Consider the following 14,787-nt stretch of genomic DNA (forward strand, 5'->3'; position numbering starts at 1 on the left):
AAAGTAAGATCTGAGAGGGGTGGAATAACCAGGATGCTACTACATTGTGAAAGCCTCTTCGCCTTAACCAAAAGGATTCCTTGTATTGACACTTGAAAGGCACACCAACTTGTAAAGGCATGGGAGAAAGGGATTAACCATCCAATCGCACATCCCACAACTCAAAATATAATATCTGTGAGCAAGTGAACACCTGCATTGGACTCCCATTCTATTTATAACATTGCACTTCATAAGGCTTACATTGCAAAGATAATGAGAGAAGCTTAAAGCGTAGGATTTTCAGTCTTTTAAATACTCACTTCCATGAAAGACTGTTATTAATCCATGGATCTCATAAATGGATTCTCCATACTAACCAGCTTAAGTAAATTTTGCAACAGTTGCTGGAGCTATATCTTAAGAATGTGTTGCCATTTACCAGTGTTTATTTTTACTTATAATTTACTGTAAATAACACCTGCAATAACACACACAATAGCACATCATATATCTTTTCTTAGTAAAGTTGGTAACCTTACATTTCAATCCTTGGTATCTGGCTACTTATATACTTCAGTGTATACAAAATATTACGGTAAAAGGAATTTCTTTGTGCCTCAGGCACAACCCTGGATTTATCATATAATTATCTTTTAATTGATCATCCTAGGTAAATTTTACGTCTCAGATTATTTCCTAACGATTCTAAACAGTTTTCCTACTTCTAATCTTTTCTTATCACAAAGGCTGGATGAGATGGTATTCCTAGTGCATCATTATTGCCTCACTCTGAAGACACATTTTCCTTACACCAAGAGTATATTCAGCTGTTCCCTCCCCTCTTTTAAGAAGAGCCAACAGATATCCTGTAATGGCTAAGGTACTAGCCTTGAAGCTAGGAGACTGTGAATTCTAGTCCAGTCTTAGATATGAGAGCCAGCCTGATCTAGCAGGTAAGGCGTCAGGCTAGAAAGTTGGAGACCATAAATTCATTTCCTGTCTTAGGCATGAATGCCAGCTGGGTGACTTTAAGCCAGTCACTCTCTCTCTTTCTCCCTCTCAGCCCAACCCATTTCCAGGGTTGTTGTGGGAAAAAGAGGAGGAGGAAGTATTATGTATGTTTGCTGCCTTGAGTTAAAGTAATAAAGGTGGGATAAAAATCTAATAATCATTTTTGGTGACAATAATTACCAAGGAAGATGACTGAATTAGTTGGGCTCTTGTTTATTTGCCATATAATTCCAATCTACTGATTGTTTTCATACTCCTATGTAATTCCTTAGGAAAAGTATTCTTTACTTGCAATGGTAAAACTGTCCTTTACCTTACAATTCTTGTATACAGACTGTGTAACTCAAATTGAATACAGTATGGGAAGATAAGTCATGGAATAAACTAGCTTGAAACTGAACCCATGGAAGATGTGAGAACCGAACTCAAAAGAGAAATGAATCTGTCTATGCACATACTTCAAAACTACAATTCTTTAGATGAAGGTGATAGTTTTTGAAGGGAAATTGGACAGAAATTCATTCATACCAAGATCCTACTCCTTCACAAGTGATTAGAATAACGCCTCACAAAATCCAGCACCCTAGCAGTTATGAAATAAAAACATCATCACAGCAGTGCCAATAAACCTGGATCACAGGCCTTCCTTTTCCCAATCCACATAATGTTTACAGCAACCCTGGATCAAACATACTGGCAGTGAAATGGCCAACTTATCCTTGCCACCGCGAATCAACTGTGCTTCCAAAAGTCTACAGTACAGGCAGTGACTTGCTCCGTTTCCTCACCCTACAATCTGGGTTTACTGGAGAAGATTTGCCACAGAAGAGGTTCCATTCTACTCAGATCTCAATGTGCCCAAAAGGTCGGGAAATGTCAAAGACCCACCTATTCCAAGTAGCTGGCCTGGCTCAACTTTGATCTAACTATATCGCTCCTGACGGGTTTTTATTTGGGTATTTTAATTGTATTCAATTATTTAGGGGTTTCTAAACATTGTATTTTATTGTTTTTATTCATTAGCCGACCTCCTCCTTGTACATGTCTTGGTATATGTTTTTGTAATATGTATGTCTTGTCTATATATTTATTTCATATGTTTTATTGTACGCCGCCCCGAGTCCTTCGGGAGAGGGTGCGGCTAAGAAATAAATATTTATTATTATTTATTATTAAATAGTATATTGCACAGGGGAGTGCAACCTCGGCAGCATTTAAGACTTGGGGACTTCGACTACCATAATTCCTCAACCAGCCATGTGGACTTGTTCCCCAAGTCTTAAAATTGCAAAGGCTGGAGACCCCCTGGTATGTAGCATGCGTCCTCAGGCTCTAATAACCCATTCCGATCATCTATGAAATGCCTGCGGGATTGTTCAATAACGGTGCAGTTGGGCGCGGACAGGGCGTCGCCTTCACCTTCCGTGAAGCCGATCTACCTCGCAGTGATAGAAGGCAGGAGCTGGGACCCACGCCCCTTGGCCTCCCAGTCTCCTCCAGTTCCTTTGGCGGTTTTTCTGGAAATGGGCCAAGCGCCGAGCAAATCCGAGAAAGAAAAAGTTTGCAGAGCTGAGAGTTTGGATTGGCCGCGCCTTCCAAGCTCAGCGCACAAGGCGCAAGTGGGAGAGGTGGGTCCGGCTGGGCCCGCCCCTGCTCTTCTTGGCTATAAAAGCCAGAGGTAGGCTGTGCGTTTTAACTTATTTCCCCCCCTTTTGTCTTCGCTGCTCCTCGTCTTCGCAGGTACCATGAGTTTCTCCAAGTCCACCGTCTACTCCACCTCCCTTAGGCCACTCAAGTTTGGCATCGGGGGCAGCGCGGCCAGCGTCTACGCTGGAGCCGGTGGCTCCGGCTCGAGAATTTCTGTTTCCAGAGTCTCTAGCCTGAGCTCGGGCTACGGTGGTGGCTATGGAGGAAGCTCAGGCTACGGTAGTGGCTATGGAGGAAGCTCAAGCTACGGAGGGGGCTACGGGGGGATGAGCAGCAACATCCACCTCTCCGGTTCTGGGATGGTCCAGAGCGAGAAGGAAACCATGCAAGACCTGAATGACCGTCTGGCCAGTTACCTGGAGAAGGTGCGCAGCCTGGAAGCCGAAAACCGGCAGCTGGAGATCCAGATCCGAGAGTACATGGAGAAGAAAGGGCCCGGCACCCGAGACTGGGGCCGTAATTTTGATATCATCGACGATTTGAAGAACCAGGTGAGAAAACCTCTTGGGGAGACACCGAGTAATAGGCACCTTAACTCTTATGATGATTTCAAAGGCCCCCTCCAAATAGAAAGTGAAATTGATTCTGAAATTGGGAATATTGTCTTTGCCCACTTTCAAGCTGTAGTTCTGACTTGGGACACCTTTTGTCCTTCTGGCCCCTTTAAGTATGCACATTTTGCACGTATTATTTTTATCAAGAGTAACACAATAAGGGAAGCAAAGGTAAAGGGAGTGTGGATAAGATATCCAACATGAAAATGGCTCTGGCTCCCTGAAAAATGATTCTGCCAATAAAACTTTTTTTCTTCCTAATTGCCTTCACTGATAAGCAGTTGTTACTGGAGTTCAACAGCTTGTCTTCACGGGTTAATGGTTTACTGGAAGAAATTAATGTAGCTTTACTATCTGTGTGCTAACAACCCAATGTAGAAGGAACCTCCCATGCTTGCCTTCTGAAGTTTGAATGGAGCCAAAAGTTCAGACCTGCATACCTGAGGAGTGGTGGAGCTTTTCTTGAAGAAATGCAGCTTGTGTATAGATTGTGGGGTGGGTGAGAGGGAAACTATATACCAGATATTGGTTTTCTTCCATACCATAAAAGATGGCAATAAGTGTGAAGTTCCAACAAATTTGGTTCACTTCATTGCCTTTTGCTGTTGCAAAGAAATATTCAATGTACTTTATATTGGGAAATATGGAATATAACATCCAGCAACACTTTGCAACAAGGAGCCTACTATACAATTAACATCTCTAGAACATTTCAGAGGTATCTATTTTGCTGCTCTTGTGAAAAAAAGCTTTCACTTTTCCATCTCTTACCTTGGATTTTACTTTCTTCTGCCATGTTTTTTAATTTTATATTAAATTTATTGGCCACCCATCTTACTACAGGATAACTTTTGTGATACGTCTCTTTGGGTTGAAGGTCTAAGGAATAGAACCAGTTGCCTTGATGTACCCACCTATTTACAGTTCCACAATGCCTCTAATATAGAACTTCTCTAGAGCATTATAGAGGAGTGAAAAAGTGTGGCTCTTATTTTCAGAAGGTCAAAGAACAAGCACCAAGCCATCTTAAACCTTGGGAATAGATCTTGAACAGGTAAAGTGAGTTCCCTGCCTCCAGGTAAAGAGTAGAGTTAAAATTCCTGCAGCTTAATGCCCAGCAGGAAAGAATAGGCCAACTTGTGGAGAAATAGTCAAATTTCTCATCCAGCCGTAACAATGGGAGATAATAGCTAACTCCAATTTGGTGATTTTGAGACTTGCAGTGTTATACCTCTGAAGAGCACCAGGTTGGGAAGGGCTGGGTTCCAGTGGTTTTGAAAAAGGAACTTCGGTTTACAGGACTGTTCCAAATGGTGGTTTCCTAACAGAATTCAAAAGAGCTTTGTTAAAGACTTGAGTAGATTAAAGGATTTTTTTTTCCTTCTGAATCATTTGTATGTATGTGTAAGCAAACAAAGGGAATAAAGATAACGGCAAAAGCTTCAACACCTGTTCAGGTCAAATATATGGCACGGAATGCCAGAGAGCTGGTTAGAGGGTGTGGTGCAGCTGCAGAAAGTAGAATAAAAATGTCTTGGGGGGGAGGGGGAAGATGTTTCTTTTTTCTCTCTCTCTCCTCCTGGGAAGCGTTTTCAGAAACGCTTCCAATTCCTACCTATCCTGTTCTTTTTTTTAAAAAAAAAATAACACCTGACACCATATCAAAGCCAGGCATAGCCATTTTGTGCATGGGGGCCTTTTTATGAGTTAAGTCCATTCTATAACACCTGACAGAACTGTTACCAGGAGCGAGCAGAGTTAAGCTCTTGCTAGGTTATAAACCTCAAGGTACTGTTGCCTGGAATATACCCAATTCTCCAGAGAACCCTTACTTTGTCTGCTAGAAACAATAGGTTTCTTTAAAACCATGGCTGGTGGCTTTTAAACGGCTTTTGCCAGGAATGGGAAAGAGGACTATTCCCCCAACCTTTTTTTTTAAAGCCTTCGATTCCACCTCTTGTACCTTCAAAGATTGAATGAAATATGGCCCATCAATTCATTAGAAGTTAAGGAAGGATCATGACTCTGCTAGGCCTACTGAATCAGATCAAAGCCTGGCCATGACCTTTGTAACTAGTTTTCTCTCCCCATTCTGGCCAGCCAGCCAGATACCGGTAGGAATCTCTTAAAGAAACATGAAGACAATAGCACTGTTTCCACTAGGTTGCTTTGAGCAATCTGACTTTTCCTGCATAATAATAATAATACTTGAGGGCAAGTTGCTATTTAAATCAAAACAGGCTAGGCCTGTTTATCTTTTTTCCACCTCCCCTCACTCCCCCTAATCAATTGGCAATAGAAAATTGGTTTTTACTGGCAGGTACAAATAAGAAAACCACTTGGTTATCTGGTTTATTGGAAATTAGGGTTCGGACACCCCACTATTATGATACTTTCCCGAGATTGTAATTTTAAAGGTAGTTTTCCTGAGAGCCCTTCCAATCTCAGGAGGCTCATGGCCACACTTCTACATATTTAAAGGCCAGCTGCTGTAAATATCAGAATTCCCTCAGTTTCTTTAATAGCTCCTGAAATTAGTCTTTCCATTCAGCTGTTTAAAGCACAAGAGCCATGCTCGCTTTTGCATGCGGTCACTTTATTCAAGGATGTCTGGGGCCATAAAATTAGGTGTAGGTGCAAGCTCCCTTAAGGGACATTGGCAAATACTGTAAACAAGCTTGAATTAAGGTTTTCCAAATCCTTAACAGAGGAAGGAACACGCACTGCATCTTGGATGTTCTGGGTTCCATCGTGAAAGGCTTGCCTTTTCACAAAATGGCTGCCATTGTAAAATGAATCCAAAATCAACAAATTACTTAGGACAGAGCAGAGCGCCCATGGGCACCTCTTTGGGGTCTTAAGGATTTGCCTTATTGTTGCTAAGGAATAACTGCTTAATTGGACACAGCAACAGCAAAAAAGGGAAAGTGTCTCAACAATGGCAGCTTCCAATCCCAGAAAAATTATTAATGCTCGACCTCCATGAGAAGAACAAAGGGGTGAAAATGCCTTTCTAAAGGAACCTGAGTAGCTGAATAATATCTTCTTTTCCCTACTCCTAGAAAAGCAGTTGTAGAGCCCAGCAAAATTAGTGAGTTTGAAAACTTTACATAATGAATGCAATATTTCCCTGGCCTGCTCAAAGTAGTTTAATTTACAGATTTGATGTGATATTGCCTGGAAGTAGAATGGTTTCCTGGTGCTTCAGTGCCCAGGACTCTTGGTGACCACAAATTAGGAAAAGTGAAGGCACGTGAGAAACTGCTTGATCAAAGCAGACAGTTTCTCCTTTAAGAATCTTGGTCTCCCTGTTGCCTTGGGAACTGGGAAGGTGAGTTGCACCTGGGATGACTTAGGCAAACAATGGAAACTCTGTAGGCTGGCTGAAAACCTGTAGGTTCAGATTGCACTAGCCTTCCTGAAAAATATATATATATATATATTTAAAACAGAGGAAGTTTCAGGTCTGGTTACTGGAAAGCCTGGATATTTTGATTATCCCATCCCATCTGGAAATCTCAGTCCAAGAGTGTATGGAGAAGAGGTGTTTAGCTACTGCTGTAGAAGGTTTTGCTCTTTGTAGCATCTGGACAGGCACAGATCTGACTCAACTCAAATATTTATTTCACATTTATGAATCTGCCATGTGTGCTTCCTTTCCTTTCCACAGATCTACGATCAGTCTGTGGACAATGCTCGTATTATCCTGCAGATTGATAATGCTCGCCTGGCTGCCGATGACTTCCGTGTCAAGTGAGTGTTTTTATCCCAGTTCACTAACTGGCTCTGGAATCCTGTCCAGCAGCCCATGGAACCACCCAAGCCTTAATAGGCAAAGCAGGGTTAGGCAATCTAATGTTCTTCCAGCTAGTTTGGATTACAACTCTAAACTTGAGTTGAATAAGCAGCTTTTAGAAAAAGAAAGGCTAATACAAATTTTAAAAAACTATATTTTTATCTCATGAAAGGGTTTATAAATGGTAAACGTCAAGGACTTTGTGCAACCTCTCTGAGTTCTACATATTTTTTCTCTTATCCTTAGCTTGTACTTATTTTGATGATGTTAATTTATTTTGATATTACTAATATGGTAAAAGAGCACAATTATTTGTGCTCTTAATCTTACTTTTCTGAACTGTTAGGCCTCATTCATATAATTTCAAGCTTGTGGCTGAAAGGACAGGAAGCTGTTTATAAATATCAGAAGACAGAAATTTGCATCTCGTTGTTCCATTCTTCCATTTCCCTGGCTGGGATACAGCTTCTATAAAGCGCTGGTTCTTTCTCAGTAACTCACTGTCATCCGCATAATACCCAACAGCTCTTTTGCTTCCCAAACCCAATTACTATGGGAACCTAATCCTGCCTTTTCCCACTGCCCAGGTTTGAGGCTGAACTGGCTATTCGCCTGTCAGTGGAGAGTGACATCATTGGCCTCCGCAAAGTCATTGATGACACCAACATGAGCCGTCTGCAGTTGGAGGGTGAGATCGAGGCCCTCAAGGAAGAGCTGATCTTTTTGAAGAAGAACCATCAAGATGTAAGTCTTTATTGGCACTGGGCACTGAAATCTAGAAAATACAGTGGCAGTAGTTTAAGGGAAAGGGAGTTAGTTACTGCCTATGTACTGCCTAACAAGGAAGAGAGCTTGACAACAAATCATAGATAGCCATCATTGAAAAGCTGTCTTTTCAACTCTTAAAGGTAACCCAAATACTCCTATTTTTGTTTCCTTTAGGAAGTCAGCAACTTGCAGACACAGATTGCCAACTCTGCTCTGACTGTGGAGGTAGATGCTCCCAAATCACAGGATCTGGCCAAGATAATGGCAGAGATCCGTGCGCAGTATGATACCTTGGCACAGAAGAATCTTGAGGATTTGGACAAGTACTGGGGCCAGCAGGTAGGTAGACGAGCTAATTCTCTTAGCTTTCTCCTAAAACAGGTAGGTCCATGCTGATCTCTTTAAATCAGTATGTGCCCCTCAAAATGTATTGCCAAGAGAGAGCTTCAGATGGTAACCTAATCTGCTTTCACATTTTCTCCTTAGATCTCAGAGAGCACCGTCATCATCAATCAAAATACCAAAGAAATTGAAACTGCTCGTACCACCATTACGGATTTGCGACGCACGGTCCAAACATTGGAAATTGAACTAGAATCTGTGCGCAATGTGGTATGTTGGCAGGAGCTTCCATGGAAATCAGCCTTGGTGTTGTCTTTTGCAGGGGTTTGGGGTATACAACTTGCTTTATCAGCAGCTGGTATGGACAGAAGGCGTGTTGTCTCAGACAATGGCTGTTGCCTTCCAGCTCCCCTTGACAGTACTAAGATGGAGGTGGCTATTTTATGGGACTGAAGAATGAAGGAAATACATTTGTATCGTGTCTTAATTTTGTTTTAATTTGAGCTTCTGATATCTCCAACCCTAATTTTAAAATAATATTGAAAACTCTCTTGGTCAGAGAGTTTGTTTTGCTCAATGAACCAAGAGCTGGAACAGTACCAATACGCTACACCAAGTGAGTGGATTGGGAAAGAAGAAAGCAAGCAGATATAGTATTGCATAAGAGATCATTGATGGGTGATCCTGAATTCATGATCACAGAGGGAGCATAATGAGGAATATTGCAATATGGAAATGCTACCTCAGACCAGAAAGAGTTTTGGCTTAGCAAATCTGATCCTTCTTATTCTGTCATCCCCTCCCCCTACAGAGAGCCAGTCTGGAAGGCAACCTGCACGAAGTGGAGTCTCGCTATGCAATGCAAATAGAACACCTGAACGGAATCCTGCTGCGGACAGAAGCTGAACTAGCACAGCTAAGGAATGACGTCCAACGCCAGGCAGATGACTATCAGGCTCTGTTAAACATCAAAGACAAGCTGGAAGCAGAGATTGCTACCTATAGGAATCTGCTGGAGGGCGGAGAGGAATTGAGGTAAGCCTGTCCCCTTTTGTAACCTCTTCAGGACTAAGATAGACAAAGAGACTGAGCTGTTTGCTTTGATCTTACAAATTCCCTCTGGTGGTTTTGATTGTGCGTTCCTTATCATGGGTCATACTGGCTTAGGGAGATAAACAAAATCATTCAGAGTGATCCTTCACCTTTCATATTCTAAGACCCACCAATCAGTTTTATCAAACAATGTGAAATATGCTGTGATAGAAACAAAGCTACTTTTTTCTGTGAAGGATGGTTATGCTTACAGGTATTCAATCAGTTTTTAAAACTAAAAAAAATCCATTGACATATTCTGTGCCTACTTAGATTAAAGATTAATTTTGAGTTTAAGTAATGTGTAGAATTGCTGGCCTAGATTACCCTCACATGTGTGTGCATCCATCTATTTAATAAGCTCTGAAACAATTTTTACCAAATTTGTGAAAGGAAATATGACACATATAGCTAAGTTGAATTTAAATTTTTAAGTACGGTAGCCCTAGTTCTATTAAATTCTAGTTAATACCGTTGAGAAACTACGGTAATTCAGCAGAAATGTTAGGAATATTTGAAAGTAGCAATAGAGAAGCTGTTTCTGGTGTGTAGGTCATTTTTTAATATTATAGTCCAGTGTTTCTCAAGCTTAGCAACTTTTAAGATATGTGGAGTTCAACTCCCAAACCAGACAGATATCTTAAAGTTGCCATGGCTGAAAAACACTGCTATGGCCAAACAATAGATTTGGATCCTTTACATGCCAAAACAAGTCACACCTGGGCCTGAAAAGAACAAATTGATATTTACAGTATTTTCAGCACGACATGCAAAGTGGAAGCTGCAACCTTGGTAACCTGACACCAACTGGGTGGGTAATTTTGTAATGTTGCTTTTTTGCAGCCTACCTCGACTTGATGCCTTCCAAGTATCTTGAGGTTATAATTATCACTTATTCTAACATGCCTAGCAGGGAATGTTACCTCAGGATAATGTGTTTTAACATTCTAGAATGTGTACAGCGATTTATCCAAGAGAATCCAATCATTTCTTGCCCATAATATGCAGCTTGGAATTTATCAAGCTAGACCAGTGACACATGTGAGATACATTCCAACATCAAATGTGGAAAGGGATTTTTGTTCATTACCCAAATCTTTCTTCCTTCAGCTTGAAAGACGCTTTACTGGAAAGCACCATGCAAATGTCTCAGAAGATTCATTCCACCAAAATAGTGGATGGCAAAGTGGTGTCGGAGACCAAAGAAACCAAAACATTGAAGCGTTGATCTCCTCCTGGTGTGGCCGACCTCCTGATGCAGCTTCAGTGGCATCGTTTTATTTTGAAGTGGGAGGTTGCGAGGAAAGAATTGGGCTGATTCATTATATAATTCAATAAAGCAGTATGCCTGAAAACAATGCTGTGCTGTACCTGTGCCATTCTTGTGAGAAATTCCTCAGAGTCCCAGCATTGAGAGTTGTTCTCTAGTGATGTTTAGCGTTCAAGGGTTTCTGTGTTTAGGAAACACATTTCATAATGGCTAGATTTGTGCATAATGCTAATCCATGGTTTGGATAGGCTACTCTAGTTGGGTTCACACCTTAAGCCAGGCCTGTCAAACTGGCGGCCCGCAGGCTGGATAAATCATGTGCGGGTCACGCCCACCCTGGCTCCACAAAGGCAAAAAAACATTGCAAGACGTCATGATCCAGTCCGTGACCGATCTGGTTTGACACTTGTGCCTTTAAGCCAAACCCAAGAGGTACTTTATGGTGGTGTGTGTCCTATGAACCTGAACATTTCAACTCTGTACCATGGAACCATCTGTCTTATGTAATATTCAACGTAAGGTTGTACAGTGCAAACCAATGTAATCTCACTTCTGCGGTCACGTGAGAAGGGAGATGTGACTAAAATCATCCAACATTCTTCCATAGTTGCATAGTGGAGAAATCTTGAACTCCATAGTGATAAGACAAGAACTTTGGTTCCTCACACAAAGTATGTCATTATTGCCCTTTCTACCAGTGTTTGGTGTCATTTCTCCATTTTTCCATGATTGGTAAAACATTCCATGAAGTTACATAGATTCATCTTATTTGTTCTAGTTATTCACCAGTGATGTATAATTTAGAATTATTCGCTCCATTTCTTTTCTGCACACCTAGCTATCTGGTTTTTTTTACATGGCATTCTCCGCATCTAAAGGTACACATTTATGACCGCAACCTACATTCTATTGGGTTGGTGTATTTGTTTAACAATTAATACGTTAAACAACCAGAGAGAGTGCATATCCTTGTCTTACTTCCTATTCCATGTTTACCCATTCATCTCCAGGAGAGTGTCTACAACTATGCAAACTTAATTTCTTAAAAGCATACAAAAATATTAATCATTTTTGACTGTTGGTTTAACTTATACAAATTTTTCCCCAAGTATTTTAAAAACTACCGGTACCAAAATTGTGGAAACTGCTCAAGCCCCTGCACCAAATAATCACCCCAATAAATAGTTAAATGTACATAGCTTTAGATAAATGATATTCCTCTTGTAATATTTCAGAAATCTGAAAGGCTTCATTAATGAATGTTGCATAGGTGGATGATTGTGTCTCCAAATCTGCTAGATAACAGAAAGGCATAAACCTAGCTCCATCTTTTTCTGCAAGTATGTTGATATCAGGCACCCACTCAAATGGGGTGGGCTTAAGATCAGACAACATGCACACTATTTTCAGATTTTGACACCACATCGTCATGAATGTCTGTATTTTGACAACTCAATTTTTTTTTCACACTTCACGGGAGTTTTTAGGAATGTTTCTGCCTATGCATAAAAACTGCACATAGATGAAACTGCTCTAAGTAAAAAAGATTCCTAGAGCCCAATTAGTTATATATACAGATCCAATCTAAATAAAAAATGGGATAATTACCCTTTACAAAACTATCTGTTTCTATAAATTTGGGTGCAAACTCATGACTGCAGCCTTCCCAAAGCTTATAGGATGTCTTCCAGAGCTACAACCCAAGAGTCAGGCTTAATTAATAACACAATTATTTTGTTTAACATTTTTTTTAAAAAAAAGCAGACGTATCGACGCTTGCTCTTATTGAATTATTTTCTTTTCCAACTTTTCCTTTGTTTTGGACAAAGTGGCAAGACCATGGAGTTGGAAAAGTCAAACTCATGGAAGGACCTCCAAAACAAGCGTGAATAACAAATATAATAAATAAATAGGAATACATTCCACGAGGTATCTTTGTTTAATGATGAATAACTAGCTCTGGTCTTATAATTACACTTTCTACCTAGAAGTATAGCTTGTTTTATTTTATTGTCAATACACTTAATGGAATTATAAGGCTAAAGGCTGGGCTGCAAAACTCTGAACAGACAGCAGATGACAGTATGTTTCCTATCAAATCCATTGTCTCGATTCTTTACAATTGACACATGGTAGCCCTGCAGAACACACTTGAATACCAGCTGTTGTACCTTTCTATATAAAATCTGGCCTAGGAACAACAATAGCAAGGGAAAAAGGGCTAAATTAAGTGGGAAGCAAATTGCCACTGTTTGCCCTGAATTTGATTTGACTTAGGTGTACAGCATGAACGAGTGACCTGGGGCTCACTGCTCACTGGTGGCCTCCCAGCAACTTTGTGACACCTTTGGACAACCAAGATTACGCTTCAGAAATTCAGAGCCCCCCAAAACCCATTGTTGTACAGAATTTAGGGCAGGGGTGTCCAAACTTTTTGCAAGGAGGGCCAGATTTGGTGAGGTGAAAATGTATGGGGCCGATCATTCAGCCTGACATTCTTTGAACCCTTAACATTAAATGCGAATTAACTACTGTATTTTTCGGAGTATAAGACGCACCAAGATTTTGAAGAGGCAAATTAAAAAAAAAGTTTTTGCACTCTCCCCAAAACGGCCCATTTTTTCGTGAAAACGGGCCTTTTTTTAAAAGGGCATGAATAGCCCTTAAGAGGCTTCTAGAGTGTTCCTGGGGGCTGGGGGGGGGCAAAGTTGAGCAAAAAACGGCCCATTTTTTGCTCATTTATGCCCTCCACAGCCCCCAGGAGCACTCTGAAAACCTCCTAAAGGCTATGCACAGCCATTTTGGTGAAGGGGGCAGAGTTTTGGGAGGCAAAAAATGCTGTATTCAGTGTATAAGGTGCACCCAGATTTTTAGCCTCTTTTTTGAGGGGAAAAAGATGCATCTTTATACTTCGAAAAATACGGTATTTTATGAAAGACTAAACAAATAACTCCAGTGGGGAGAAGAGGCTGCGGGCCACTTGAAATTTGAAAAAGGGCCGCATTTGGCCCCCGGGCCGCACTTTGGACATGCCTGATTTAGGGGGTTGGTTGGTTGGTTAATTTAGAAAAAAGGAAAATATGGAATGTTACATATTTTTGAGAGGTGTATTAGTCTGAAAGGGAGAAAATTTGAATCACCAAAGGAACCAAATAATTTCAGAGAGTGGAGATGGCAGAGCTGAGGCATGAGTAAATTCTTGCTATGGGCCGTATTAATCCTTATGGCCAGAGCTACCAAAATACAACCACTCCATAAAAATTATCAACAGAAGGCAGCCCTGCAGCCAGAAGGAGTTCACATCAATCTTTTTTTTTCTTAGATCATTTATCAGCTCAAGACAATAAAGAGTTAAAGCTCAGAAAGAAAGAAAGAAACCCAATATAGTCTTTCCCAGAATTTTTTTGACTCAAAATGGGTATCTCCAAATTAACTTATCAGTTACTGATAACCTTTGGTCTCTTAGAAAGGCAAGTCTCACCTCCCCCTGAAAAACTGCATGCCATTCAGTTGCTGGGAATAAACTACTCCCATAAAACTATAAAACAGCATGCCATCCAGTTGCTGGGAAATAAACTATTCCAGTAAAAGTATCTGTTTCTGGAGAGACTTTGGAGGGCGTCTGCTGTTCTCAGGGAAGAGGGCAAGAGATGTCAACTGCCTACTAACTCTATCATGAATTCCCTTTAGGTCTGCCTCTGGCCACACCACCTACGTGAACATTCCTATTGCTTGACTAAAGTATTTTTTTTTCTGCAAAAACAAGGAAGCCAAGGACATATATGGCCAATAAAGCTCAACAGAAGGGAAAGTTTTCATTTCACAACAACAGAATTGGTTTACCAGTGGTGGGCTTCAAAAAATTTTAGAACCCCTTCTTTAGGTGTAGCCTGCTTTATGGGAGTGGCTTGCCAGCCATGTGACTGAGAGGGAGTGGCTTGGCGGTCATGTGACTGGGTGGGCATGGCCAACTTGTAAAATGTGAAACTCACTTAACAACGCTCTTGCTTAGCAACCAAAATGTTGGCTCAGAAACTCTGGCATTTGAAGCACGCAAGTCTTAAAGCTGTCACATTACAAGACCCTTGCATCCATAAATCTTTAGAAAAAAAACCCCAGGGGTGTTCAAACTTGACAGCTTTAAGACTTGTGGACTTCAACTCCCAGAATTCCTCCTCTCGCTCTTCATTTCCCCTCCGGGCAGGGGGAGGGAGCTGGAACCGGTTCTAAACAGCACTGTAGATTTGTGGAACCTCTTCTATAGA

The 14,787-nt window shown here is 41.0% G+C and overlaps 1 protein-coding gene across 1 annotated transcript; it reads left to right on the forward strand.

The window, feature by feature from the left end:
• Positions 1-2,683: 2,683 nt before the first annotated feature.
• On the forward strand, positions 2,684-10,610 carry KRT18 (keratin 18). Its single transcript, XM_081957044.1, has 7 exons — positions 2,684-3,191; positions 6,925-7,007; positions 7,638-7,794; positions 7,993-8,157; positions 8,305-8,430; positions 8,972-9,195; positions 10,363-10,610. Exons 1-7 carry the CDS (start codon positions 2,739-2,741, stop codon positions 10,478-10,480), a joined length of 1,326 nt encoding a protein of 441 aa, XP_081813170.1. The 5' UTR covers positions 2,684-2,738; the 3' UTR covers positions 10,481-10,610.
• Positions 10,611-14,787: the final 4,177 nt, after the last annotated feature.

Source organism: Natrix helvetica (genome assembly GCF_964273705.1).
Source record: "Natrix helvetica genome assembly, chromosome: 1".
In the NCBI taxonomy this organism is placed as follows: domain Eukaryota; kingdom Metazoa; phylum Chordata; class Lepidosauria; order Squamata; family Natricidae; genus Natrix; species Natrix helvetica.